The 26,697-nt window shown below is 53.3% G+C and overlaps 1 protein-coding gene across 1 annotated transcript in view; it reads left to right on the top strand.

The window, feature by feature from the left end:
* The window catches only part of MID2 (midline 2), a 63,148-nt gene that overhangs the window by 8,332 nt on the left and 28,119 nt on the right, over positions 1–26,697 (top strand). Inside the window, exon 2 of the mRNA XM_059483092.1 lies at positions 6,916–7,637. Within this exon, the coding sequence (XP_059339075.1) occupies positions 6,972–7,637 (666 nt within the window). The 5' untranslated portion in view covers positions 6,916–6,971. The remainder of the gene's footprint in view (positions 1–6,915; positions 7,638–26,697) is intronic.

Genomic DNA, 26,697 nt, shown 5'->3' with positions numbered 1-26,697 from the left:
TTGATTGAGGATCTGTTGTTATTCTACCCCCCAGAAAACATCCCTGCAGCAGAGCTTTGCCTTTTGCACAGCACGAGGGGTCCTGGGGAGCGCTGGTGCGGGGCCAGCTCCTTGCTGGGGTGCACTGGCCCCTCACTGTGGTCACGCTCATGTGACAGCAGCACTGCTGCCTTCCCAGGTCTGGGTCTGGTTTCCTGGCTGTTTCCCGTGGTGGGCTTTGCCATGAGCTCAGCCCTGCCTTCACTGTGGTCATGTCTCTGCCCCTCTTTGAACTCCCCTCCTCTGTGGGTGAGTTGTGCCGGTGTCCTGCGCTGGGTGTCCTCTAGGAAGCACTGGAGTGGGGGTAAACCTGGTGTGCCCCGTGGGGTGCAGACCCTGAAGGATGCTGGTCCCCTAGTACAGCACTGGGGCTGTGAGCACAGGAGCTGGCTGCTGCTGCTCCAGCCTCTGGGGAGACCAAGGGCTTTGCCTTGCAGTGCCCTCCTCCTCAGCAAGGCAGACCTCTATGCCGAGCTGTGTGATCTCTGCAGCGTCCATCTGGGGGATAAGAGCCGTGACTTGCTCTGGAGCCCAGAGATTATTCCAGAGCACCATATGCCCTCCCTCATCCTTGCTGGGCCGGGGGCTGGTGGCTGTGGTAGGAACGAGGCTGGGCTGGAGCTGCATTGCAGGCGGTGGCTGAGGAAGAGGGGAAGGATGCAGAGCCACAGGGTGCGCCTAGAGAAAGGCTCAGATCAAAGGCTGCTGCCATGTGTGCTCTGGCAGGAGCCAGCTGGGAGCGGGGCTGTTTTCAGGAGCTGCTGGGTCTGCTCGCCTGCTGCACAGCATCAGCTGCAGAGGTTGGCAGAACAGGGTGGCAGGAGAGCACAGAGCTGCAGGAGAGGTGAGGGAGGGGAGGGGTGGTGAGACCTGGAACGGTGGGTTCTGTGGCAGGAGCGGAGGGACAATTTGCGGGGGGTGGGGGGTGTGGTGGCAGGGCTGCCAGGGCTGTGTGAATGCTGGACGTGCCACTTTGGTGGCATGCCTGCTCACCAGCTGCTTTTCCCAAGGGCCAGGCTGGAAGGGGGTCACTCCCTTCTGCAATGGCCTGGTGGGTCTGCTCCTGCCAAAGCCTTGTGCCTGCAGCTGTCCCTGTCAGTGCCACGGCCCCCTCCCAGCCCTCAGACCCCCTGTGACCCCCTGGCTTCAGCCCCTGAGCTGTGGGGCAGCTGCTGGCAGAGAGGCAGGGACTGTGGGTTTCATTGCAGGGGGGATGGACGGACGGACGGACAGACAGACATATGCAGCATGTGGGAAAGAGGGTTGCCGTGGTCTGTGACCTGCCAGAGCCTGAGACTGGCTGCTGCAGCCCCAGGTCTCACGGATTAGGGAGGCAAGTGCTGGGGACCTCGGGGAGCTGCTGTCTTCCCCAGGAGCTGGAAGCAGCTGTGCTGTGCTCCAGGGCTCTGCCACAGTGGGGGGACTGGAGAGGTGTCCTGAGCCTTTTGTGTCCTGTCAGCCCCCAGGCCACTGATGGAGATGGCAGGGGAAGGTTCCTGCATGGTGTCAGGGGGAATTGCCCCATAATGTCCCGGAGAGCAGTGTGTGCCATGGCTGCCTGGGGTGTCTTCAGACCCCTCCAGCTGATGGGGAATCCACGTGGCATGATTCCTGCTGTATGGCTGCAGGAGCCAGGGAGCAAACTGCAGGCAATGCCTTCCTGATCCACCCTGCAGCTCAAGGGCTCCAAAATGCTGCATCCCCTGGGAGCCCCATGTGGACCCAAGCTGTGCTGGGGTCCTGTGGGAGCACTCCAGGAGCTGTCACCTTCCCGGGCGCTATTTGTAGAAAAGAGGCAAAATTTTCCCTTGTGCCAGAATATCACTAGAGATGAAAAAAGGATCTTTTCTTCGTGCTTGCCTCTCTGACATCATGGAGGTGAATGAGGCGGAGACCTTGTAGGCTTTAGCTGGAGCATCCTTGTCCCGTGCAGAATGCCCAAGACAGCCCTTCCCCACCTTGGAGCCTGACAGGAGACATTCAGGAGTAAAGGGATTTTGTGATGGAGCAAAATGGTCTCATCCCATCAGTGAAGGCAGTGATGAGGGTGAAATTCCCAGAGGGAATAAGGTGCAGTGCAAATGGAGGAGTTAAAGAGCACAAATGGCCAGTGCCTGCTGGGCTCTGGTGGCTCTTCTGGAGTGTTCAAGAATGAAGCAACTGAACTGCCAGCACACAGGGGTCTCTCATTGAAGTGAACTACTGCATGGGAACCAAGCCTCCTGGCTCTGTCCTTCATTTAAGAGATGCACAGAGAGCAGTGGAAATTATGTGGAGCAACCTTGCTTTAGCACTAAGCAAATTGGCTTGGAAAATAATTAAAGCTGGTTATGGAAATGCTGGTTCAATTTGATGGATTAGGGGCAGCAACACAGGCTTTTATAGGGGGAATTCAGTTTAACTGCAGCAGGTGATGTTCTTTTTCTAGTATGGCAGTGAAGGGCAGCTGGGAGACAGATCATTGGGATTTTCAGAAAGCCTCAGACAAATCTGGAGTTCTTACAGTGGGAGTGTTCTGTTTGATGTGTTCAGGTGTTCTGGGAGGGAGGAGTAGAGGCGATGATGTGGCCAAGGGGTGCTCTGTGCTGGCTGCAGCTTTGAGCTTCAAATTTGGTGTTACATATGCACAGCTGATGGAAATAAAGCACAGAAGGAATGCGTAACGGTGGATGTGAATTGGCTGGAGGAGCCTGGAGGCCTCCCCTCTCGCTGGGGTGCCTTCCTTGGGTCAGAAGCTGTTGCTGATGATGCAGCTGGGGCTGTGTTCCTCCTAGGACGCTGTTTCTCCTGGACAGGCCCATCCCAAGGGCAGATCCAGGCCGGTTGGTTGGGAAGGCTGAGCTGGCAGGAGCGCAGGGTCATTGGCAGAGCTGGGGAAATGGAGGGGGGACCTCTTCCCCCTTCCCCTTGGGCTGCAGGACGGGTCCCTGGAATGAGATACACGAGATGTGGCTGCTGCACGGGCTGTTCTGTCCTCCCCTCAACACTGATCCGGGTTTGAACTCGTTTTCCCAAGGACAACAAAAAGGATGGAGACAACTGCTGCCCAGATTTTGTATCCTGCTGTCACTGTGCCAATTAAGGAAAGGGTTGCCATATTTTATTACTTTTTTCGTTAGTGCACGGGTGGAGCAGCATAGCTCTTCTAAAGCCTCATTCTTGGAAGGAGCTGAGCAATCTCGGCTGGAGCTTTTTTGAGGGGGAGGGGAAGTTAAAAAAAAAAAGAGGGATAAAAAGGGGAAGGGGAAATAAATAATCATATTTGGTGCAGAAAATACCAACCTGCAGAATTAACATTTGTCTGAACACATCTGGATATCCTGGTGTGGGACTCTGAAGGCTGGCCAAATTCTGCCCTGGGTTGATGCTGGGGAAGACCAGAGGGAATTTTATGTGGACTTGGAAAACATGGGTAAAAATGGGGCCTGGATGCTGCTCGAGAGGAAAGCATGAATTTTGGATTGGATGCCTGTGGCCTCAGGTGATGTACACCAGGATGTCTCCCTCCCAGGTATGGATGGGGTGATGTGGGCAGCATCCCTCCTTCCATGTCTCTCCTTCCTTCTTCCCTTGGTGCCAAACCTCTGCATCTCTCCTGGCAAACCCGTGAGCTTGAGGCAGTGATGAAGAGCTTTGATATTGTGAAAATAATTATCTGGGAGAAGAGGTGGGGGAACCCTTGTATCCAGGATCCCTTGGTGTAACTGGCCAAGGGTGACCCATGCACCCTCACCACGCTCCTGCTGCCCCAGGCTGGCACACAGAGTTTGGAGACCACCTGGGCTGGAAGTAAAAGCGACGGTCACTGTGTCCCAGAAGACGTGGCACTGGCTCTGCACTGGCCCTGCATCATCCTCAGCTCTGCCCCCCTGGGTTTGCTGCCCTTCCCCATCTTTTCTGTTAGTCATTGATTTCCCACCCCCTCCCCCTTTTCCCTCAGTTTTGGGCAAAGCTCAGATCAACACAGAAAAATGTTTGGTTGGATGTCACATGCTCTTAACCTGCTGCTGCTGCACATTGTCATTGCAGGCCAGCATGGACAGGGCCACTGACTCTTGGGCACAAAGGACACAGGGCTGTCTATAAACAGTGGTAGTATTTTACAACTTTTATATTTAGGGAGTTAATGACTCTAAAGAAAACACATTTTAATCTAATCAACTATTCCATGAGCTGTGTCAGTCCTGGACATCAAAGAGAACATCAAAGTGAGAGGCATGAAAGGCTCTGCTGGCAGCATGGCTGCTTTGCCAGGTGTAGCATCTTGGAGCAGGGCTGCCCTTCCTCCTCGGAGGGGGCTCCTCCAGCAGGGCTCCTGCAGCTCCAGGCAGGCTCCTGTCCCTGCTGCCCCACTGCCTGTGAGCAGGCTCCTGTGCCTCCTCCACTCCTCTGAGAGGGCTCCAGTTTCTGTCCCAGCCTGAGGCTCCTCTTGGGTCCGTCACAGGTCATGTCCCAGCAAGGAAAACAAGATTAATGTACAAGTGTCCCTCAGTAACAAAATCAAAGGCTGTTTAAACTTCCTGCATTGTTTTCCCTTGGATAGCAATGGAGCTGCATGTGAAGCCTGAAGTTGGATATGGGAGTGTGAGATGCTGCTCTGTGGGACATCTGGCTCTGGCAAGGTGTTGGGGAGCCTCTCACACCAATCCTGACTTTTAAATTTTTTTCCCAGTCTTAGGCTATGAAACAAATCCTGTTCTTGTCCTTTCTTCTTTTTCATCTTTGTGTTTGCTGACCAGGGAGAACCCATGAGTGATGGGAGGCAGGAGGGGCTGTGCTCCCAGCTGGGCTGGCACAGAGACTCTTGGTGCCAGGGTGGCACAGGCACTCTTGCCCCGGGGCTCTTGGTGCCAGGCTGCAGCTCTGGCACAGGGAGAGGCCGGTGTGGGAGGTGCCCAGAGCACTGGGGGTGTATGGGGACCCCTCATCCCCAGGCCTGCAGCACGGGGGACCCCCTGGATCCAGGGCAGCCCAAGTAGGCAGCAGGCTCAGGGCCAGCAGCAGTTTCCTTCCCGCTGCTTTCCCATGGCTGCAGCAGCTCCCAGGCTTCAGAAACCTCTGTGGGCTGTGCAGAGGAAGCTGCTGGGAGCCCTCGTGCTCCTCTGCTTGTTTGGATCCAGCAGCTTCTCCACTGTCACTCTTGGGGAAAAGAAAAATAGCTTTAAATGTGTGTAATGTGTGTGCAAGGCTGCATTTGGCCAGCAAGAGCTGCTTCAGCATGAACGTATGAAAATATCCAAGGGATTTATTTTATAAGCCCCTTGAGCTGGTGCAGGGAAGAGCTCAGGGTTTCCTCCAGGCACTTGCACATCCTATTTCAGACAATGGGGAAGAGATGGTGCAGTGGGGTGGGGGTGATGGAACGGATATGTTCAGTGGGATGGGGATGGGCATGGCCCAGTGTGGCACCTGTGCAGTTTGCCATTTGCAGGTGCTAGCAGCAGCCTGGGGCTTCCAGCAGCCAGACCCTCTCCTGCTGCTGGGTTATCCCCCTATGCTTTGGTTACAGCCCTTTTTCACAGAATCCCAGGCTGGTTTGGGTTGGAAGGACCCTAAAGCTCATCCAATTCCAATCTCTTGCCATGGGCAGGGGCACCTTCCACTATGTTGGGTTGCTTCAAGCGCCCTCCAACTTGGCCTAGAACACTTCCAGGGACCTAGGGACAGCCACAGCTTCTCTGGGCAACCTGTGCCAGGGCCTCCTCACCCTCACAGGGAAGGGTTTTTCATCTTTTCCCCAAGCAGCGCCTGTGCACCACACCAGGGTGTTCCAGGGGTGAAAACAAGGCTAGGTTGGAAGCAACCGTATTGCTTCCCACAGGGTCAGTTCCTGCAGCAGTGCCAGGGTGAGGGGTCCCTGTGGCTGTGACTGAACAGGGCTCTCCTTGCATCCACACTGAGGGAGGGACACCACAGTGGGCATCACTCGGAGCCTGCCTTGCTGTGGCTGAGGAAACCAGGAGGTACCACTTGTGCACGGGGTGGTGGGTGAGAGAGGAGAGGCAGGATCCGGTTCCATGTCACTGCCTGACTGTTTGGGAACATGCTGGGATGCTGGCAGAGGCTGGGTAGCACTTGGGATGCAGCTCCTGGTGCTCTGCACACGAGAGTTGGGAGCAGCAGGTTGAGTTGCCTGCTGGGAGCTGTTTTCCAGCCTCGTGCAATGGAAGGAAGCTAAAAATACAGCTTGTTTGCCTCCAGCTGGAGTTGATTTAGGTATCCCTGGCTGTTGTGGAGTGCAGCAGAGGACAGCCAGTAGTGGAACTTTGCCAAGTATAATTTCACTGCTATGCCCTCCCCACCCTGCTCCAAAAAGCAATGGCCAGGAAAAGCAGGGAGCAGGATGGGATGTTGAGAGCTCCCAACCTGCTCTGCTCAGAGTTTCCACGACATGATTTGCCTTTTCTCCTTCACGAGAAGCAGGCCTGGAGCTGCTGGAGGGGATGTTAAGAGGTTTTTCTGTGCCATTCAGAGCAGCGTGGAATGCCAGCACGGCCACGCCCTGGTCTTGGCAGCACACACCAACACAAACATGAAATCATGTGGTTTCTCCTGGTTTTGTCTCCAGCCTTGTGGTCCAGGTCCTGCCCTGGCTGGGCTGGAAGGTGTGAGAGGAGCTGCTTCTCCTCCTCTCCCATCCCCTCCATGCGGCTCCTGTCCCACTGCGACTCCAGGCTCTGCTCCATGTGGGATGAGACAGCTCCAGCCTGTGTTTGCAGGGGCCTGGCAGGGCTGGAGTTGACAGCATCAGAATGCAAAGGGTGTCAAGGTGTTGCATGGGTGATGTGTCCAACCCCCCAGGCACCTGCTGCTGGAGGAGTGGAGCAGCCCAGGAGTGCAGCTACAGTCTCACATTTCTGCTCTCCTTCCTTGCAGGTTCCTGACCACCTTCCCCGGTTTTTGATGCTGAATCAGGATTGTGTTAACTAAAGATGGAAACACTGGAGTCAGAATTGACCTGCCCAATCTGTCTGGAGTTATTTGAGGACCCCCTCCTGCTGCCCTGTGCCCACAGCCTGTGCTTCAGCTGTGCCCACCGCATTCTGGTGTCCAGCTGCTCCTCCAGCGAGTCCATCGAGCCCATCACCGCCTTCCAGTGCCCCACCTGCCGCTATGTCATCTCCCTCAACCACCGGGGCCTGGAGGGCCTCAAGAGGAATGTGACCCTGCAGAACATCATCGACCGCTTCCAGAAGGCGTCCCTGAGCGGCCCCAACTCCCCCAGCGAGAGCCGCCGCGAGAGGACCTACCGCAACAGCCCTACCATGTCCGTGGCCGGCGAGAGGATCGCCTGCCAGTTCTGCGAGCAGGATCCGCCCCGCGACGCCGTCAAGACCTGCATCACCTGCGAGGTGTCCTACTGCGACCGCTGCCTGCGCGCCACCCACCCCAACAAGAAGCCCTTCACCAGCCACCGGCTGGTGGAGCCTGTGCCCGACGCGCACTTCCGCGGACTGACGTGCCTGGAGCACGAGAACGAGAAGGTGAACATGTACTGTGTCGCTGATGACCAGCTCATCTGTGCCTTATGCAAACTGGTGGGCCGCCACCGGGACCACCAAGTGGCGTCGCTCAGCGATCGCTTCGAGAAGCTGAAGGTAAGGATGCAGGGTTCCTCCAGAGCGCTCTGAAGCTGTCTCTGAGTGGGAGCGGCGGTTGCAGTGAACGTGATGTGAACCTGCATGGATGATATTTGACCTGTATGAAGTTTGAATTCCCTCTCCATCCCCGTGCATTCTGAATAAGCCTGCAAAACACTTTTCATTCCTTTTTTTTTAAATGAAAAAAAAAAATTACATCAAGTCCCATCTGAGGTCATGCTGGTGAGGTGTGACTGTGGCAGCAGTCATGTTCCCATTAGAACCCTGCTCATGTCTTTCTCAGCTGTGCTACCTCTGGCCTTTCTCCCTTCATGTTCCAGGCTCATTCTGCCCCAAAAGTGCGTTTCTGGGATTTTTGACCTGTTCATGTTCGGAACAAAACCACTCTCTCCACTCTCGTGTATTTTGAGGGCAGAAGGAATACTTCAATGCTCCAGCAAAAACACAGAACACTTGGGGTTTTTTTTGTGCAGACCAGATTATTTTTTCCTCCTTGTTTTTAAACAAACTGGTGCCTGGAAAGAAATCTTCCTAGATGTCCAGTTTCTTGGGCTGGTTTCCCACCTCCCCATCTCCAAACTCTCCTGAACTTGCTGCAAGGTGCCCAGTGCTGTGACTAAACAGCCCTGATGGCATGAGGAATGGGATGGGATGTCCTGGGTGTTTCTTCTTCCTATTCCAGCCACCAGGTTTGGCTTTGGGCTGGTGCCAGATGGGGCCTGGGGAGGCTTGCTTTGCCTGCCTGTCTCCCATCTCATCATCCTCACCTAAGCTTCCCTGGTGTGCAGAGCTGCGCCAGCAGCCGTGTCCATAGTCCAGGACATTCTTTTTCCATGAGGAAACGTCTCAATTAGCAAATTGGAAACCTTCAAAAGCAGTGACCATGTATGTTTGCATGCAATAAAACCTGGGCAGAGAAATTAAAACCCTGGAATATTCCTTCCTGATCCAGTCTGTGCCAGCCAGGCAAATCCTTTTGAGGAAGCCTAACAGGTTGCCAGAACACTTTTCCCTTTTAAATAAGTCTTAAGTGATTCTGGCCATGGATGGAAGCTCTCTTCTGCTGAAAGCATTCTTCCTGTGCTGTTCATCCTGCCCAGCTCCTCAGTCTCTGCAGGGCTGGAGCTGCTGGAGGAGCAGGGCTGAGGGTGGCCACAGCTGCCTGGAGAGGACCTCAATGTGTGTCCTTCTTCTGGTTCATCCTCCAGCACATCCCTGCCTCTGGCTGTGCCTTGGTGGGGCTGGTTTTGGGTGACTCCTGTCCTGATACTCTTCCTCCACTGCAGAAAGTGCTCAGGATTGATGCCAGGCTTCACCAACAGAGCCAGTATTTGTTTTGGCATCTTGTGCCATCTCTTACATGGCCTCAGTCCAAGCTCTGACCACTGTGTGCTCCTTGGCAGCAATGAAAATCCTTGCAAGTACCTGAGATACTTGAAATCCTTAAATGTGTGCTGACAGGATGCTGCTGCCCGGGAACCTGTGGCCAGTGGAGCAGCTGCTGCCTCGCTGGCTGTGCCCCTGTCCCTGCCCACGGGGGCTCTGCCCCTCTGTCCCCTCCTCAGGACGGCGCTGCTGAGCTGGGGGCTGCTCCCAGAGCTCTGCAGTGTTCTCAGGCAGCCAGCAGTGAGCAGATGCACTTAATCCCTGGCTTTGATCCCGCATCCTGAGTGAGCTGGGAACGCCTTTCAAGTTAGATTTTTTTGATGAAAAATTGGGTTTTTGAAGTGAGTAACTTCCTGTTGTCAGAAGGGCTGTGCTTTCCACAGTTATCTTTGGTGGGGAATTTTTTTTGTCTCTTTAGAAGAGCTGAGTGCCTGAAACTGGACTAGTATGCGTAAATGAGAAACCTTCTCCCAGTGCTCCCCTTTCTTCCAAGCTGGTTTTACATCTAAAGTCTCCAGCACATGCCAGCAGCCTGACTTCCCTGTGGATGCTCTGCAATGATCCATCCATACTGTGTTATACACCTCCAGATGTTTTAGGAACCATCATTAATCCCTTTAATGCATGTGATGGGTTTATTTTGTGCATCTTCAACTCCATTTGTTAATGTTGTAAATTACAATTCCAGCCAGTGTGAGCAGTTTTCTGGATTTAAGCAGGGGCCATGGGGATCCCAGGCAGGATGGGGCAGAGGATGGAGTGCTGAATCATGTCCAGGAGCTTTCTGAAGCTGGGGTGCCAGGGATGGATGCGGTGGCATTTTCTTTCCCTGGCAAGGTTCATGCCAAGGGTTATCAGCTGCAGATGCCATTCCACGGTTCTCTGATTGCCCAGTGCAGGCAGCACCAGCACTGCTGCTGTGTGAGCATGGCTGGGAGCCTCCAGCAGGATGCTGCTGCTGGTTTTCCCTCTCTGTGGGTGTGGGATGGCTCGAGATGCTGAGCACTGGCTGGAAGTCGGCATTAAAGACGAAATTAAAGCTGTGTGTAGATTAAGAGCAAAACTAATGGCCTGACCTAGATACAGCGAGTGCCCAGGACAGCAGTGCATTATCTGCCGAGTGAAATCTCAGCCAATTATAAATTCAGATTGCTAGAAATTTGTAATTGGCATCCTCTCTGCAGTGCCTGCCTGGGTCCTGCCCGTGCTGCTGCCACGCTGAGGCTGGGGCAGGGCTGCACTGGGGGATACAGCAAGAGCAGCTCTGTGTGCAGAGCTCCAGCTGGCTCCCCCATCCACGATTCCTGGTGGAAGGAGTATTTGAAGAAAGGATTTTGCCTTAATTACTGGCCACTGTCGGTGGCTTTACCATGAGCTCTGCTCCCTTTGAAGAGCCAGAGAAGGGCCAGCTCTGAGGAGGCTTTTCCTTTGCTGGTGCTGTGTCTTCTGTAGATTGACAGGCTGGAAATATGAAAAAGAAAGAGAAGTGTGGTGTTTTGTAACACATCTGCTCTCTGCTGGAGAAAGAGCCATGAGCCAGGTGGAAAACCCATCCCGTGTTACCTGTCAGAGCAGCACTGCCTCCCGTGGGGCTGTGGGAGTGAGACCAGGATTAACAAAGCCTCCCTGTCCTGACAAATTGTGCAGAGAGCTGGTAGTCATTCCAAGGCTTTTAGGAGAGTGGTAGGGTAGAAAATTGAGGAAAACCCTCCATCACGCTTCCCCATGGGACTTGTTCACCTGGGAGCTGCGAGTGTGTTCCCACTAGTTCCAGGTGAGTCACAGATTGCTGCTTGATTTATAATTTACTGCACTGCCATGGTGCTCAGAGGAATTTTCGTGTGTATATCTCTATTTCTTCACACCAAGAAGAGTCAGCTGAGGACAAGGGCTGCAGTTGTGACTGCTGAGACTCCCACAGAACAGATGGGGGCAGTTCCCAGCAGGAACAGAGTTCTGGTGGTGTCGGAGCTGTTGGCACCTGAGCCCTGAACCAGGGATGCTTTGGCTGCTTTGTTTCCAGACGGGGAGAGAAGGGGATGCAGCCCCAGCCAAAGCTCACTTCAGGTCAGTGCTGCTGGAGGCTGGAGCCCCCACTGCTGTGGGGACCTGAGGAGGGAACCCGTGTCCCCTCAGGTGCCACAGCCTCAGCTGTGCAGCCCCCGCTCAGCCATCAGCTTCCCACCAGCTCTGGGTGTTTTCAGTGTTATCTCAGAGCCACTCTGTTATCCAGTGACCTCCCTGAGCAGGGGCACTGTGCACACGCCAGGGTCCCACCACAGCGTTCTCGTCTCCATCGCTGCCCTCAGTGGCGAGCAGCAAGTGCTCAGCTGACACTGAGCACCCAGATCATCCTCATCCCTGCTCAAATATTGATTGTTTGGAGGTCACGGGGGCCAGGAACCAGCGCTGAGGGCTGGGATCTTTGATAATTTGCTTTGCTTCCCAGAAATCTTCTTTTTAGGGAGAGTTTTCCTCTTCTACCTTATTAATAACCAAGCTATTATGGATATTGAGTTAGCAGAGCTGCAAACTGCTTTGATTAGATTAATCTCTCACTTTTTCCAAACCTACATTCACATCCAAGATGATTTCAATGTTGCTATCTCAAGAGCAGTTTGAGCTGGAAAATGAAAGCATAAAACTGTGTGAAAATCCCTTGCTGACTCTATGTTTGGGATGGGGCTGGAGGATTCATCTCTAGCCTTTGTATCCTGGGAGATGGCAGCCCAGAACTGGAGTCCAAGCTCTCTGGAGGGAGAAAGATGGTTTGTAGATGAGGTTCTTTTTAAATAACAGGTGTTACTTTCTTTGATCAAAGCCCTTGTGTTTCTGCAGCAGGGTGTGGTTGCCTGTCTGCTTTTCCCTTCTGCAGGTTGTTGAGCTGTTCAGAAAGGCCTCTCTTTCAGGTGACCCTCTTGCACAGAGGGGCTGTGCAGGTTGTGAGTCTCCATCCTTCCCCTCCAGTGGCTGTATTTCTGGAAAGCTTACAGCTGCTGCATTTTATATTTTATTTGGGTTTTTTCCCTCTTTCTGCTCCGGGCACTTCAGCCATGTCAGTGACAAGCCCTGCCTGAAGGCAGACTGTGCTGGGGCCAGGGGGTCACAAGCTGCTTGTGTTGGAAGGTGCCACCCTGGGAACGCCTGATTTGGGGGAAACAAAGTCTATTTTTGCTTTTAAAAAAGGCATGGCCAGCAGTTTTGGACAGTGTAGCCCTACTTGAAGGCTGGGCAGCAGTGCTGGCCGGGGAGTAGCACTGGGCTGCATGGTTGGGTCAGTGGGCTGTGTGCCCTTGCCCCTCCTGGGCTGTGCCCAGGGCTGTGTGCCCTTGCCCCTCCTGTGCCCGGGGCTGTGTGCCCGGGGCTGTGTGCCCTTGCCCCTCCTGTGCCCGGGGCTGTGTGCCCTTGCCCCTCCTGTGCTCTGTGCACCGTGGCTGCTGCGAGGCCACCAGCGCTCCTTGCCCTGCAGCACCTCCCTGGGAGACGGAGGAGCAGCCATGCTGTCCCTCTCCCCACAGCTGGCAGCCCTCCATTCCCCAAACAACCAGCAGCTTTGCTGAGGGATTGATATTCCTGCCCTGAGTATCTCTTGTTTAATATTCAGGATATATTGCATTTGGGCACAATGAATATTCAAGAGTGGGAATGAGCAGAGCTCAGCTGATGCTGCTGGCTGAGCGCTGGGGATGATGCTGGCTCTTCTCAGGCTCTGTTTGGTGATTCCTGACATGTGTGTCCCTGAAAAATGGGTCCCAGCAACATTCAGTGGCTTTGAGTAATTTGGAAAGTCGGCTACGTGCAGTTGAGTGTCAGATGAATTTCTCAGAAGGCTCAAAACCTTGCTCTCTGATACTGAATATTGCTATTATTATCACATTAGCCTGTGAAACACCTGACAGGTGTAATTAAGTGATTTTACCTTGACAGCTGATGTGTTGTTTTTTTTAAAAAAAAACAGCTTGGAATATCCAGTTGAAGTAGTATGATGTGCCTTTTTGTAGAAATCAATATGCAGTAGCAGCACATCTGCTGATAAATCCTCCTGTGTCAGGAGTGGAGATGGATCTCAGGGACCTTGAGAAGGAGGAGGTGGGGTTACCTTATGAGCTGTAGGCTGGTTCTTCCGAGTGTCCCAGCTCCTGCTTTGTGCTTTCAGCATCTCCAGGGAAACCATCCTCTTGCTGGAAAGTGCTTGTTGGCTACTGTGGAGCTGGGCACGTCCCCCAGAGCTGACAGATTCTGCTCCCCATGGGAGCTGTGACCTTTCATTGGACCTCAAAGGTCTTTTCCACCCCAAAGGATTCTGTGAGCAGCAGCAGATCAGCCCACCTGGGTTTGATCTCTGTCAACAAACAGGTAGGTCTGTGATGAGGAAAGCAGAGAGGTGTGTCCCCAAAATTTTCTGAGCTGGCTTCCAGATGAACAAGTTCCTGCACCTCTGGTACTGCTCCTGAGCTCCTGGCTGGGTGGTCGTAGGAGGGGGCAGGTCTGGAGCAGCTGGGGAGCCCTGTTCTGGCAGGGTGTTGTGCCCCTGCCGTGGTGTGTGATGTGCAATGGGAGCTTGTAAAGTCTGTACGTGTGAGGTGGAGCTTTATGGCAGGAGGTGGAGGCTGTGCAGCCAGGCTGGGTGGCAGCACTGCAGTGGCACCGTGTGAGCTCCTGCTGGCTTGTTCCTCTGAGGAGGCTCTCAGTGCCCCTGAGCTGCCTGTGCCCTGTGCTGGGCTCTGGCCATGCCCAGCAGGACTGGGGCTGTTTTGGGGGTTCACAGTGTCTGTGGGAGCCAGGCCCTTTGGGGCATAGATCAACGTCCTTGGCCCTGATGCAGAGTCTCAGGTATGAGGAGCAGGGATATTTCCAATTATCTTAGTCTCTATGGCACGGATTAGGCATCTCCTGGTCTTGCTGCTTGCCTTCGCTTCATTTGGCTGGCTTGGGAGAGTATTTTGCTGTGATGGGAACACGTCCAGCAGTGTTCTGGGGAGGGATATCAAACACCACCACCGGTGTGAGCTCCCCTTGGCTCTGCCCCCGTCAGCTCTGTGCATGTGGGGCTTCATCAAATGTGCTCCAGGATGAGCAGCCGAGGGCAGGACGGGCTCCTGCCCCATGGCCAGAGGTGCAGGCAGCCAGGGAATTGGGTGGGATGTCCCAGCAGGAAACACCTTTTCCTCCTGAGAAAGCAGGATGGAGATTTATCCAACAGCTATCCTGTGCACCCTGCCATCTCCTCTGAGCATAGCCCTTTTCGAGCCCATTCTGAGCACTCCAGCTTTTCCAAGCATTCACATCTGCTTGTAAAAGGCTGGGATTTGGGCATTTTAGTGTTCAAAATCATCACGATATGCAGCCAAATACTTGTGAGCCAGCTGAACCCCTTTGTGCTCTTGTGCACATCTCTGGTTTATGGGATAAGCTCAGCAAATAATGTGCAATAAGGTGTGTGTCATGCAGGATGTGCCAAAATGATAAATCCAGATTCCTCCCTTGTTTCTCCAAAGGGCTTTTGGGAACCAGACATCCGGTATCCAAAAGAAAACACGCACGGGTTGTCTTTCAGCATGAGTTCCTTGGGTTTGTTTGTTTATTTTTGTGATGATGGTTATTGGAAACTAAAGGTCGAGAGACAAGAGAGCCTGATGGATGTGCTCACTGCAGCTTTGTGTCCTGGCTAGAGTCGGATGCTTGTGGTAGTGATCCATAAAAATCCAGCCTATAATGGAAAACATGAAAAAAACAAGTCCATTCTTTGGCCTGCCAAGGAAGGAGCCGTGTCCTGCCTGAAGCTCTCCCTGTACTATGGAGAAGGAGAGGTTTCCAAGTGGTTCAGGGGTAATGGAGCTGCAGCATGATGCCTGACAAAACCCATACCTCTTTCTGAAGTGTGTTTGTAAAGTTTCATCTCAAAATAACTCACCCTGAGTATTTCCATACTTCTCAAAATGGTGTTTTTCCTGGATAACTGGTGCACAGAACCATTTTTTATTAACACTGGATGGAAGATTGTGAGTTTATTGGGTGCAGAAGTTGAAAGCTGGCTATTCCCTGATGGCATCTGCAGGCATAAAGCTGGGCCAGGATGTTGGGAAGCTGTGAGCCCGTGGTGCAGTCAGGAACGCTGATGTTTTAGGGGACTAATGACTGGGTTAAAGGCAGGAGAGTCTGAGTTTACATCGGCTTCCAACAGCCATGGCTTTGTTAGCAGACTCCTGGCAGTCAGATCCAGCAGGAAGCCGCACAAGGCTGAGAAATGGAAGGATGCTTAGAGAGGGTGTTAAGGAGAAAGCAGCTGGAGCAGGGGGGGTTTAGGAGTGTGTTTTAGGAATGCTGTTTGCAACATAAACTCACTGGTTTTGTTTGGAATGTGCCAGGTGAGGACAGAGCAGGTTGTTTATGCGTTGCAGAGATGGAGGTGAGACATGTGTTGAGGCTTTCATTGCAGTCTCCTCCCAGAGACTCTCAGGCACCAGCACAGGGACCATGAGGTATTGTCCTCCAGTGGCAGGGCTGGAGAAAAGGATGCAGTGGCATCTCTTCCCCAGCCCCCTGGGGAAACAAGCATCAATCTACCGGCAAAAGCTAGGGGGTTGCAGTTCCTACCCTTCAGCTCAGGAGGCTCTGGAAGTGGTGGGAAACAGGCAAACTGAATAAACCAAGGACTCAGCCCCTCTCCAGGGTCTGTGGAGCAGGGCATGGCAGGCAGTGTCCTCTCACCAGGCAAGGTCAGGCTCTGCCCACTCCCACAGCCTGTGTGTATCTGCACTGTGGCTTCCACATGGCATCACGCTGCTGTGGGCCTTGGCAAGCCCCTGCTTCGATGCCATCCCAGGGGCAGATTGCTCCTGGGGTGCTGCTGGGCTTCTGTGCCTTTGGAGTGCCAGCTCTGAGCAGTGCAGCAGCTGCAGGGGACATCCACAGCTGCTGGGGTCACTTTGCAGTGCCACGGGCTCAGAGGGGGCTGGTGCTGTTCCACTGTTGCTGGAGGAGTCCTGGGGTTTTGCTTTAGTCTTACAAGTCACGAGATAAAAGGGTGAATTTTTAGCAGAGCCAGGCTGCAGGTGATGTGTGCGAGGCTGAAGTCTCCCACTGAGCATAGTTTGCCCAGTCCCATGTGTGAGCTTCCATGTGCCAGCTTGGCCACCCAGGGGCCAGAGCACTGCCCTTGGGAATGCCCTCTCACCCAGGGGCCAGAGCGCTGCCCTTGGGAATGCCCTCTCACCCAGGGATCAGAGCACTGCCCTTGGGAATGCCCTCTCACCCAGGGATCAGAGCACTGCCCTTGGGAATGCCCTCTCCCTTCCCTAGGAGCATGCCCACAGGCCCTGCTGGGCTTGCTGAGTGCCACTTACTGGGGACCAGAGCAGTGCTCAAAGAGGAATCTGGTGGTGGTCCTTGGGCTGATGCTTCCACTGGAGACAAAGTGCTGGTTGTTTGTTTCTTGGTCTTTTCTATGTTTAGGCTTTCCTTGGACACATCTCCCAAGCACCCCTCAGGGGAAGCCACCCTGCAGGCAGCATTCCCAGCAGTTCATCCCCATGGAAGCCAGTGGTTTTGGAGGTGGCAGAGACGCAGTTTGGGCATCTCTGTTCCTCCTTCTCCTCATCACCGTCTCTAATCCCTGCAATCTACCTCAGGTGTAGCGTAGTTGTTATGCTCTGAAGAAGAGAAATTATTGTCTTGAGTTCATTTTTATCTGTTTTCCTGATGAAATGAGAGGGAAATTTCTTGTTTCCCTTCCCACACAGTGATAGTGTGGCAACTGAAAAAAAATCTACATTAAAGTTTAGGACTGGGAAGAGGGTGAAGGAGGGTGGGACAGCCTGGGGCTGGTCCCAGGAGCCCGAGGCCTCCCTCCATAGCAGGGATCCCCTTCACCCTTTGCAATGCCCCTGCCTTGGGAAGGCCAGGCCTCTGCCCGAGACTGCGTTTGCCCAACCCCTTCATCTCTTGTTTAAATCCAGCATTTCTGTTTCATCTGATGCCACTCGGTTCTTAAAGCTGTGATTCTGAATTTCACAGTGTTCCTTGTCAGTCCCAGCAGGAAATATGTTTGGGACCAGTTGGGAAACAGAAGGGAAAAAAATTACCAGAAGGGGTTTGTTTCACTTCTTTGATCTGCATTTATTTATTTATTTATTTATTTATTAGCAGAAAGCGCAGCGAGAGCACAACGCATCTCTCACAATCTGTTTGCTGCTTGCTGGGTATTAGAGAATGACACCAGCTGGGCTGGTAAAAAAGTCTTAAAAAAGAATAATCCCAAAGCCACATTAGCAATTAAACATGTCACTCCCTGAACTCTGGAGTTTAATCAATTTTCTTCCCACTTTTTCTCTTCCCTTTTTTTTCGTTTCTCTCTTGCTTTGTTTCTGGGTTCTGGTCGGAGGCCGTGCCAGATGGGGGTTGTGCCTCAGACTGATGCTGAGTTATTTTATATTCTCCTCAGGATTAATTAATGCAGTGCATGGGCAGCTCCTGGGTGACAGCTCCGCTCTGAGGGGCGTGGGGTGAGCGGGGCTTTGGGTCAAAACTCTGAGTGGGGGTTTGAGACACTGAAACATGGAGTCCTTAACGTTGGAAAAGACCTTTGAGATCCAGCCCAACCGTCAGCACCATCAGCTTGTTCATCACTAACCCACACCCTGCCAAACCATCCCATGGTTCTAACCCAGCAGCAGGGACAAAGCCCCTTCTGTATGGGACCAGAGCCTTGAGAAAGAGGCCTGGGGAGCCGATGGGGTAACACACCTTCCTGTCCGGGCAGCAGGAGGGCGGCAGGGGCGGATCCCCAGCCCCACCTGCCCTGGGGGGGCTGCAGGGCCAGCCCGGGGGGTTCCTGTGCCTTCATCCAAGCTGGGTGTGAGCAGAGCAGAACGGAGGTGCCTGGGAGGCAGCCCTGGCACTGAGCCCCTTTCACTGCTGGGCTGAGGCACAGGGAGAGCGAGGAGAATGAGGGAGAATGGAGAGTAATGAACGTGACGGTTTGGGAATAATTTAAATCCAAGTCATGCCCAGCCAGGGAGTTTATTGTTCAAACTGCCCACGGCTGAGCTTCATGTAACTTTGGGTTAGTGCAGGGATCCTGCACACCTCTAGTATGATCTGTGGTGAGTTATTTAGTGCTCAAAAGCTACTTTTTATCTGTTGTAAAACACCATGAACAAAAAATAGAAATTCAATTCTAATGGGGCTGTTCCAGAGCCCAGGCCGAGGCCTCTCATGGAAGCTGCTGCTCACAGCAGCCCTGCCAGCACATAAATCTGTGGTGTCAGAGGGAACAAAAAGTTCCCATTGGCAAAGATCGTCTCTAAAGAAAGATGAGGGGACTAATGGAGGGAAGAAAGGGAGGAAAAGCAAATTAGATCAAGGTTCAGTGGGTGACCCTCAGGGTTGGGGCCTGCCAGAGAGATCAGTGTGGGAGGGTTACTCTTGTGCCTTGACACTGTTCAGTGCTGAAATAGTCTTTAGACCCATTGGTGGATGAGCAGGAAGGGGCTGCTGGAGCCAGGTGGGGCCAGGAGTGGGCAGGGAAGGGCTTGGGAGCAGGATTCCTGTGTCAGCCTTTCATTATAATAACTCAGGATCTGCTGCAGAGAATGGCCCAAGTGTTTTGGCTGATGCAGCTGAGCTCCTGATGTGGTGACAGAGGATACAAAGAGATGAGGCTCCGATTTTCCTGGATGTGGGAATTCCTGTTGTTCCTTCCATGTGCATAGTCTTCCTGAGGTGTTGCTCCACTGCTGAACTTGATGGGGAGCTGCTGCAGAGACCTTTGGGGTTCCCAGACTCTCTGTCCCGTTGGGAGCTGGGAGTCAGGCCCAGACCCCGAGGAGCTGGGGTGCTCTGTGCAGCTCCCTGTGCTGGTGGTGCTGGTCTGCTGCCCACCAAGCCAGGCCCCAGTGGGACTTACTGGGCTGAGGGGTGCCTCTGGATCAAGCTCCATCCCAGCTCTCCCAGGGGATTTGGGAAGCCCCTCCTTTGGGAGGAGAGGGGACGTGAAATCAGAATTGTGTCAAATCAAGCATCCCAGGGCTGGTGTGTGTGTTATGCTGAGACTTTGGAGAGAAGCTCAAACGTTGACTCAAATCCGCTCCAAAGACTTGGGAAAAAAAAAAAAAAAAAAAACAAACCAAAAAAACAAAGCAAACCCACAAGGTGTTTGTTTATTTTCTGAAGCTCTTGGGATTTTCCAGCCAGCCTCATGACTCCCTCCGGCTCTGTGTGACTCACTGGGATGGAATGGAAGGCCTGTGCTGGGCAGCCAGGGTTGGTGGGCAGGGGACCCAGGGGCAGGGGCTGCTGCTTCCCCCTCCAGAGCCCTTGTCTTACTGCTGCATGCCCGTGATGGTGGCTCCAGCCTGACCCAGGTCTCTCTCAGGGAAACAGCTGGGTGCTCTTGGTCCACCCTGGGAAACCTTGTGCATGTGGAGATGGTTGCAATTGTGAGGAGGGGGTGACAGCGATGCTGCCCCCTTATCAATGCCCCTGAGGGTCCATGGGTGGCCCTGGGTCCTGCCTACAATGCTTGAGGCTCCCCCTTACTGGCTATATCATAGAGCAGATCTGTTTCCTTTCTGGTGCAGAGGAGGGAAGGAGACTTTTCCTTTTATCAGAAATTGATGGGCTTTTTCTGGAAAAGTGAGCAAGGGCTGATGGGAGTTTTGCACTTCACTGGGTGCAGCTTTAGCCAAGTTTGAAGCAGCTGGAGCAGGTTTTGGCATGAGCACTTACCCTGTGCTCAGCACGAAGGCTCCAGTGGTCCCTCCCCTCCGTGCTTCCCAGATGTTGTAACTCTTGGAAAAGCCTGCCTTGGGTTGGTTCCCGGTCTGGTTCCCGAAGGTGCTCTGTAGAGGCTTGGGCAGCGCCATGGCGCAGGGTGGGGAGCTCGTGGGGTGCCCCTGGCTGGTGTGTGCCCATGGTTTGGGGGGCGAGGAGGGCAGCAGGGCTGGCTGAAGGCAGGCTGGGCACACGGGCTGGCTCTGCATGCCCAGAGCCGCTGCCCTGGGGCACCTGCCAGCAGCGCCCCAAGGCAGCCCAGCCCCAGGGCAGCCATGGCAGCAGGCCGTGTGCTCCAGGAGGGAAAACCTGTTCAGGCATTTTCTCTCGTGCCCATTGCCGTAAGGCATTGTGCTTGAGTAATCCATGGGGCTGGTGCCCAAGATGTGCTGGATAAGCTGGCACTCACTGGCAGCCCAGGAGTGTGTTGGGATGTGCTGGAGGAGGCCGTGGGCTGGGACCCCCGGGCTGGCGTGGCCTCAGCCCATCGGGGTCACCAGTGGTGCCCTGGCCGTGCAGGGGAAGGGCACAGGCTTTGCTGGCCCAGGATCTCTGTGGCAGCCATGGTGCCACTTGGTCTCGTGGGACTCTGGGATACAAAGGCTTTGGAAATTCAGTGTCCCTTCCACATCTCTGCCAAGTCCCCTCTGGCACCCCGTGCATTGCAGAGGCAAAAGGAGTCCCCAGGCAGCACTAAGGCTCTGGCTACAGAGGAAACTCCAAAAATGCTGTGTGTGCCACTGCTTGGTGATGGTTTTGGTGACTTTTTGGTAGGTTTTGTTTACTTTTCCAGAAGTAAAAGAGCATAGGGATAAAGGCAGAAGGACTGGGACTCTCTGCTTGCGTGTGCACAAGGGGTTAAAGCCTTCTCCAGCGTTGGCACATTCACCCTGAGGCTCAGTTTGTACCAGTACATCTATCTCAGCATCTCCAGCGCTGGTTTGAGCAGTCTCACCGTGGCTTTACATAAGCAACAAATCAGCCAAAATAAGCCCCATCCCAGGCAGTTGTTGGTGCGTTGTTTCTGCTTCTCAGAGAAAGCCGGGGGTTTGCACCCTCCTGCGTGCTTTGGCAGCGCCCACACGGAGCCGTGCCCGCCCGGGCATGGCTGGGCCAGGAGCAGGAGCACTCCCGGTGCCAGCTCCCCGCGTTCCCAGGATCCTGCCTGCCTGCTGCCCCCGCAGCCAGGTGCTGGGGCAGGAGCCTGGGGCACAGCTTGCGTGGCTCCGAGCCAGCCAGGGAGAAACCCGGGGCAGGTTCCCCGGGAAATGCGGGATGAGCGTGGGGGTGAAGGTGCCCCTGGCAGCTCTCACACTGGGCTGCTGCTGAGAAGGTGGAAAAGTTGGTTCAGTGCAGGCACGTCCCACCCAGAGCAACAGCTTGGGAGGAGGTTATTTATGCAGCAGTCTCCACGGGGTTTGTGCTTCATAGGATCACAGAATATCCTGAGTTGGAAGGGACCCACCCCTTCTGGCCAGCTCCTCCACTTTTTCCATCCAAATTTGTTCTTCTGCTAGGGGAGGCAAGGAAGGGAGACCCAGGTTGTGGTGTCACCCTCCAGCCCATGCCTGATGCTGCTCCATGCCAGCCTCTCACATCAGGAGATAACTGTGGGTGAGAGGGGAGGTCTGCCAAGGGGCTTACTGGGCTTAATTGTCCTCATTTACTCCTGTCCTGCCTTTCCCAGCAGTGGGATGTGGGTTTCTAAACCATCCTTGGGGGGGGTCTTCGTGCTCACTTGGGCAGTAACATAGCAAGGCCCCAGTGGAAGAACACTCATCAATGGCTCCCAATGCTATTCTCCTTTGTCTTCAAGGTATTAAGGGAAAGTATCAGGTTGTTTCCTTCACCCAGGCTGTTCCCTTGTCAATCCAGAAAAAATAAGGTTGCCAGGGCTGCGTAGGGACGTGCTCCAGGATCATCCTGGCTGTCCTTGGGGTGTTCAGGCATCTTTGGGATGGGGAGGGCATTGTATTGCTCAGTGCTGTGCCTTCCTGCTGCTGCTGCCCACCTCGTGCCAGCTCCCTCCATCGGGGTCGCTGCTGCCAGGTGCCACCAGGAAACCCTGGTACCATCAGTGCTGGGTGCTGCCTCTTATGGCCCCGGTGCCTGAGTGCTCACACCAGAGCAAGGTTTGCAGCTGCCTTTCACCCCTGACACTGAAGTTTTGTGACAATTAATCTTGCTATTTATATCGGTCTAATTAGCAGCGTTATTAATATTATCGAGGCGCCACAGTGGTAATTATATGTCTGCTTAACAAGTGCTATCAGTGCTGTTCCAATCCACTGTGATTCCGCCTGACATTATCCCACCATTAGCATTGTTTGTTGTGTGCTGCAGAAGATAATTTGATGCTCCTAATCACTGCAATCCTCATTAGCAAACTGTCCCCACGTGCCCGAGCTTTTGAGAGTGATGCCACCAAATGCAAGGGATGTTTCTCTGGGAAATCTTCCCCGTTTGGGGGGTTTCCTGTCCATCAGAGTCTCCCTCGGAAGGGAGGGAATCCTTGGAAGATCCTGCCCCCTAAAATATGCAAGTAGATCTTTGCTCTGGCATCTGCAGGAGCTTCTCTGGTGTTTTGCCTGGAAAACGTTTTAAGCTGAGAGGAATCCTTTGATACGGGGCAGGTGAGGAGATGTGTGTGATTGCTGGCACTGTCCTGCTGCTGCAGAGGTGGGGAAGGAACGGGAAAGGCTCCTGAGAGCGCGCAGGAGCTGCAGCAACGGGGAATTCAAACCCAGCTGCTGGAGCATTTGATCAGCTTGTTTGATCATCAGGGCTGGGAGATGAATGTTCAGGGCATGCTGGGAGAGGGAGGGATCCCGAGTGGCACTCTGGGCTCTGTTCTCAGGCGCTGGCAGCCAGCTGAGGGCCCCTTTTCAGCACAAGCCCCTGATGGGGGAGGCTGTGGAAAAGGGGGGGCTGAGGAGGCAATATTCAGGAGTCCTGGCAATGACCCACTTGCCCTGTGTCATGTTGGGAGGGGCTCCCTGGGCCAGGTGGTTCTGGTACTTCTGCCTGCCCAGCTCAGTTCCTGCGAGTGGGATGCACCCCAGAGGTGGGATGGCTATCACAGCCCTGGAGATGGTGTTTCAGCCCAGAGATGGGTGTCACATCTTCCAGACGGTGTGTTTCAGCCCTGGAAATGCTGTCACAGCCCAGAGGTGGCTGTTGTAGCCCAGAGATGGGTGTCACAGCCCCAAGATGGGTCTCACAGCCCCAGAGATGAATGTAGGCAGGGTGGTTTCCTTCCCTTTGGGTTTCTGACTGAGATTTTCCTATTAGATGGTCCCCCCCCCCATCCTTGGACATTGTCACCCAGCACAACCTCTTCGTCTTCCTCCTCCTCCGTAGCCCTCACTCCCTGTCCACTTCCAGCTCTCATCCCTTCCAGCATGGATTGTCTGAGCTTTCAGACTCTGCCTGTACCCAGCTCCCAGGTGGAGGAACTGAGAATTAATCCATAGGGACAGGAGCTGGGTGCCAGTGCCATGGCAGGTAGCAGTGAGGTGCTGATGAGTGCAGTAGGAGCATGAGGAGGACGAGACACCAAACAAACCTCAGGCTGGGACAAACAGGCAGGCTGGAGCCTGAACCATTTGCAGGCATAATTTATGCATTTATTGCCAATTAATATTTTAGATTAAAGCTTGTTCTGCAGTGTAACATTTTAGATTAGAACTGTGTTCTGCAGTATTTTGGCTCAGTGAAGCTGAATCCTGTGTCATGCTCACAGCACAAGGCTTGGTGTCACCCCTGTCACTTGTCACCGACCTCTGGTGCCAGGTCTGGCTGATCTCTGCAGAATAATCTCCTGTGACTCCTGCCATAATTTAAAACGCAGGAGCTTTAGCTTCACACTCGGCTAATTTTGTATTTGTAATTCAAGCCATTTCTTCCTGGTGTTTAGGTGTGAATTAGGCGTGAATTCAGCCACTTTATGTGTTTCCCGTTCAGTTTGGGAGCAGCCAGATCTCAGTCTTGATGTGCAGCCCAGATAGCGAGGAGGTGGGGAACAGGTATCTTCTTCAGAATTCTTCCTTACTTTTTGCTTAAATTTTGCTAATTTAGTTTGGGAGGTGAGATAGGAATTGAATGAAGTGATTAGTAAATCTTTGATAAGCCCATTATCTGGTGAAAATCGCAAAGTAGCTTTTTTGATGTTGAATGGAACCAGATGTTCTTTGGGAATGTATGAATCTTCCATGAGTTTCTCTCTAGCACTAAACTCCCTGCTCAGTGTATTCCCTTTGAATTGCATCTCTTAATTTCTGCCACAGAAGCTTGGTTGTTTATTATGTGCGGGATAAATGACGTGCCAAATCCCAGATTTCCTTTAGCAGCCTCAGATGGGTGTTTGTGCCCCTGAGGTTATGTAGATGCTGCGAAAGGCTGCTGGAGCCTGTGGAACCCCAGCCGTGCTCTCAGCCAGGTGTCACAGGTGCCCACGGGATGGTCCCATGGCTCCTGAGAACACGTCCCTGTCACAGGGCTTTGCCTAATGGAGCTCTCCTGGTTGTGAATCACACAGGGAGCCCCTGAGGATGAGGAGGAAATTTTAATGGAAAAAGTGATGCTCTTTCAGGCAGTTTATCCTCTTCTGCCTTTAGTAATTGTTGGTGACACTGAATCTCCTGCTATTCAGACACACCTGTGTACCTCACAGCAGTATGTGTCAGGCTTTTTCCCTGGAAATTCCATCTCTGAGTTCTCACACACCCTGAGAGAATTCCAAAGGGCTCTTCCCAGCCAGACAGTTACCTGCAGCAAGATCAGTTAACGTGATTGCAGTGTCCTTGGAGCACCCCTGGAGACTGCTGTTCACTGGAGTCAGTGTCTTGCCCTCCCCTGCCTTTCCCTGCCCTGCCCTTCCTTCCTTTTACCTGCCCTCCTCTTCCCTCCCCTCCCCTCCTCTCCTTTCTCTCCACTCCTCTCTTTTGAGGAAAACTTTGATGGTGCTCTTTGCCTACCATGTATTCATTGAACTCATTCAAAAGATGCATCTTCTTTCCACCAATTGGCTCTTCCAAGAGGATATACATATTTATGGAATGAAGCATTTTCTGTCTCTTATACTTTGAAAGGGTTTTGTTCACTTTGGCATCAGAGCCAGCAGTGCCAGGGTGCTGGCTTATGCCTGACAGTCAGTCCTCAGATGTGGGGCTCTTAAGATGCCTCATGGTCTGATCTCTCCTTGAGCTGTGTTGTTGTTGGTTTGTCCTCTGGTTGTCCCTCTGCCTTCTGACAGCCCCTCCAGGCCCATGGTGTGTTCTGGCTCCTCATCCTTCCCCATGCCTGACACTATTGCTCTGTGTTCCGGGCTGTGGGTTGTGCCTGTCCTTGGGAATCTCTGCCCTCCCAGGGTTGTGGGTGGCTCCTGCCTTTCCTTGCTCTGGGGCTGCTCTCCCTGGCAATGGGACCCTGTGAGCCATCCACCCTCGGGGGTCTGGCAATCCCCACATCTGGCAGGATGTGCAACAGGGATTTGCTCACCTGGCTGTCCTTAGGACAGTGAGGATCTTGGGAAGGATCTGCACTGCTGCCAGCCCTTGGATCCTACAGCTCCAGCAGCAGGAACCCAAGAGGTAGAAGGAACTTGCTCCCTTGCAGCCTCCACAGAGCGATCCTCCTGCGCAGGGAGGGCTTTGGGCATCATCCCCAGGGCCACAGTGACCCATGGGGGTGACAAATGAGTCCCTTTTGCTGCACAGGAGAGACAGAAACCTGAGAGGATGGAAGGCTGTGTGGTTGAGACTGAAGGAGCAGGTGGACATCTGCAGTGTCTCCTTTCAGTTTTTTTCTCTCTTTCCTCTATTTTTGTGGAGAATAAAGTAGGATCATTGTTAATGGCTTACTTTACTGACAGAAGGGATTTTTCAGGGAAGCAGGAAATCCAGTGACATTCAGCTCCATTGGGGACAGCAGAGCTGCTTCCTGGGCTCCTACCAGAATGAGCTCTGGGGTTTTCTGGGGCCGGCTGGGGGAACCATGGCTGTGGGGAGCTCTGGGGCTGCTGCCAGCACTGGCTTCTTTTGCTCACCATCACCCATCCTGCAGTGAACTCAGAGAGGGGAAATGAGGAGCTGTTCCCCTTCTACCCTCGGGCTGTGCAGCTGTGGTGGTTCCTACAGCAGAGCATCAGAAAATGACCCCTCTATAACTCCTGGTTTGGAAGGAACCAGGAATTACTCACTGGAGAAAAATTCCTGGAAAAAGGCATTGCTTGGAGCACTGGAAATCTTTTCCTTCTACTCTGTCTTTTTAAAGGAATAAATAAAAATAGTGGGAAATGCACAAATATGCTCCAGGCTCACTGTAGTTTGGGAATTTTTTTATAGCAAATGTAGCACATTTAATAAGATGTCTGAAAATCACATTCTTTTAAGCTGAAAAACACACGGCCTGAACTGGAGAGAAAAATCTTGGTGTTTAACTAGGACAGCTCCGACAAGCAGATCATGCTTAGATGACTTCAGGAAAAAAACTGGCTTGTCACAGTGAGGACGAAGTTAATAAAATATTTAAACCATTTTCAATACTTCTGTAATGGTGCAGAAAACCAGGATAATATGCAAGCGGAGAAGAATGGCTTTGGAGAGACTGAAGGATGTAAAGACTGAAGGAGCTAAATCAGCCATACACATTTCTGCCAGAATGAACCTCTGTGATGCCCAGAGGCTGCCCCATCCCTGGAAGTGTCCAAGGCCAGGGGCTTAGACCAGCCTGGGATAGTGGAAGGTGTCCCTGCCCATGGCAGGAGGTGGAACTGGATCGGCTTTAAGGTCTCTCCCAACACAAACCATTCTAGGATTCCCTGATTCTGGTGAATGCTTGGGGAACTGGGGGAGCTGTCCAGATGCAAACAGCTGCCTTGGGTGCTGCTGGCCCCATC

The sequence above is a fragment of the Ammospiza nelsoni genome, chromosome 15 (genome assembly GCF_027579445.1).
Source record: "Ammospiza nelsoni isolate bAmmNel1 chromosome 15, bAmmNel1.pri, whole genome shotgun sequence".
NCBI lineage: Eukaryota > Metazoa > Chordata > Aves > Passeriformes > Passerellidae > Ammospiza > Ammospiza nelsoni.
The sequence above is the reverse complement of the archived record's forward strand: the minus strand, read 5'-3'. Positions and strand labels throughout refer to the sequence as shown.